General features: G+C 40.7%; 1 protein-coding gene across 1 annotated transcript in view; it reads left to right on the top strand.

Moving 5' to 3' along the window:
* Positions 1 to 1,367: 1,367 nt before the first annotated feature.
* IGFBP3 (insulin-like growth factor binding protein 3) overlaps positions 1,368 to 2,261 on the top strand; it is a 10,959-nt gene continuing 10,065 nt past the window's right edge. The window contains exon 1 of the mRNA XM_009323232.1: positions 1,368 to 1,535. Within this exon, the coding sequence (XP_009321507.1) occupies positions 1,368 to 1,535 (168 nt within the window). The remainder of the gene's footprint in view (positions 1,536 to 2,261) is intronic.

The raw sequence follows: 2,261 nt of genomic DNA, 5'->3' as shown, positions 1-2,261 counted from the left end.
TTAGCTGAGGAAGTGGCACCAGTGCTCCAGTTAACTGGCTGCTATGAGAGTAGGAGATGCCTTATTATAATTATTTATGTGCCGCTCCCAAGCTGTGACAATTTGAATGAGGGAGAGTTCAGAGGTACTCACTGAAGTTTTAAATCTCATTGGAACATGGAGCAACTTCCTTCATCACATGAACTTGGCTTTGCATATTCATCCTTCACATGAATTGGAAACAAGGGGCGTCTCCTCCGTACTTGAGAGTTGGTGCTGTTTAATGGAGGGGTAGGGCTTTTAGCAGTGACTGTTAGAGAAGGAGAAAGGGGAAGACAGTGGTGCACTTTGCTGAGAATCTTTCTGTTTTCAGCCTAAATAGTCAAAATGCCGAGTTCCTGTTTCTGCATTCTTGGCTGAGGGAGAACTCCAATTTTGAAGTCAGTAGGAGCTTTGATTCCTTAAGAAGTGCAAAGTAGGACCCTTACAGTTCACATTCAAGGAGTGAAGGTTGCAAACCTGGGGTGTGAGAAGGAAGAAGTACGCTGAACCTGGGTGACACGTAGTGCCCACCTCCTTATGGGAACGGCTCCACTTTCAACTCTAAATCCAACACTGCTACACACCCTCCCCGGGCAGGATCACATCATCTCCCTTACATACAGCTAGGTCCTGCGTCACGTGCTACACTTTTGGTCGTTCCTAGTTTACAGAAATTGCTAGAAGTTGGTATGGGGTGGTGTATATTACAGTAGCATCTTAACAGCAAATGTAGTAGGCCTGACTTACTTTCCAGTTCATTTTTTTGGGGCACTAAAGTGTTAAGGAGCAGTGTGCACGTGCAACCCTTCTAACCTGTTTTTTAAAAGAGAGCAACTAACTCTCAGCAGCTTTGTTTCTGTTAAAGCTAACATGGCACCAAGTTTTGTGAAACTGAGTTAATCAAATATGCTTTACAGTTTAAAATGTGGCATTACGACCGTTCTGAATTGACGTGTAAGAAGTGCTATTGAAATGTGGTGGTCTATCTAAACTGAAATGACCAGCCTGGTAATTATTTAATGCACATTAAGAATATTTTCTACTTATTTTTGGTAGAGGAGGCAAACTAATGAACTGGACTGATTGCAGAAAACCTCGTAGGCATCGTCTTTATATTTAGGAGATTCAGGTTTAAAACATTTTGTTGTATCATTTCTTGCAAACTTCATTGAGAATGTGGAAAAAAAAATCCCATCACTGTTTAGAAACAGGACATTAAACCACCAAAAATATGTTCAAATACCGCTGAGAGTCTGAGTTAAACCCACAAAAGCCAGGAAATTTAGACTTAAGACTTAAACTTCCTTAATCCATTTGCACTGGGAGTTGGATTTTCCTGGTCAATTATGTCCATTGCCAGCAGTGGCTACACTAAAACCACCGGTACCAAGATGTTAACTCGGATCCCTCCTCCTCCTGGTGTTCCTCCCCTGTTCCTGTGTATTGGCAGTGCCACTATACTGCCCGTGTTGAAGTATTTAGAGTCAATGGGCTACGTGAACATGGGCTTTCAGGTTTAGCACTGAATTTCTTGGCTTTTGTGGTTTTTCAGTGAGCCATCACGTACAATTTTAATACAGATTTCCAGGATGTTCCTTGCACATCAGTTATCATTGTGCACTCCCAGTATGATTCCCTTAGGGGAAGGAAAAAAAAAAAAGTGGCCAGCAGCCAAGGCAGCAACCAGTGGGACTTAGCTACTTAGCTGATAGGAATATCCAAACTTGAAAAATTCCCTGGAGGAAATGCAGCCAGTTACAGTTACACTGCAGGAGTCTCCTAAGAGGGAGAAGTGCAGTGTAGACAAATACCTCAGAAAGTACAGGAACACTGGGCTTATGCAGTATTTTGGAAAATGTGCTTCTCCTGTATTTTTGTGGATGGTAGTTTAAAGAGAAAATATTTTCGAAGCTTGTAATGAAAGCAGATATTTGTCCTTTGACACCATTACAGAATGAATGGCGTTTTTTTGTCCATTGCCTTTAAAGTGTATTTCGTACACCTAGAAATGTTTCTGATTTTAATAGCAGAAGAATGAAAACGTGCTATTTTTTTTTCTTTCCTCTTCTGCATGTTGAATAAAATTAAGAAAGAACAACTGTTTAAGATAGCTAACTAGAACCATGAAGCTCAGCGTGGTAGATTTTATGTATTAACGCCTCTTTATTTCAAAAAAAAAAAAAAAAACAAAAAAAACAAAAAACATTCCTGGGGAAGACAGAGAAGCACCCACCAGACCA

The sequence above is a fragment of the Pygoscelis adeliae genome, unplaced genomic scaffold (assembly GCF_000699105.1).
Source record: "Pygoscelis adeliae isolate BGI_AS28 unplaced genomic scaffold, ASM69910v1 Scaffold360, whole genome shotgun sequence".
Taxonomy (NCBI): domain Eukaryota; kingdom Metazoa; phylum Chordata; class Aves; order Sphenisciformes; family Spheniscidae; genus Pygoscelis; species Pygoscelis adeliae.
Note: the sequence above shows the minus strand (reverse complement) of the source record. Positions and strands in the feature narration are given on the sequence as shown.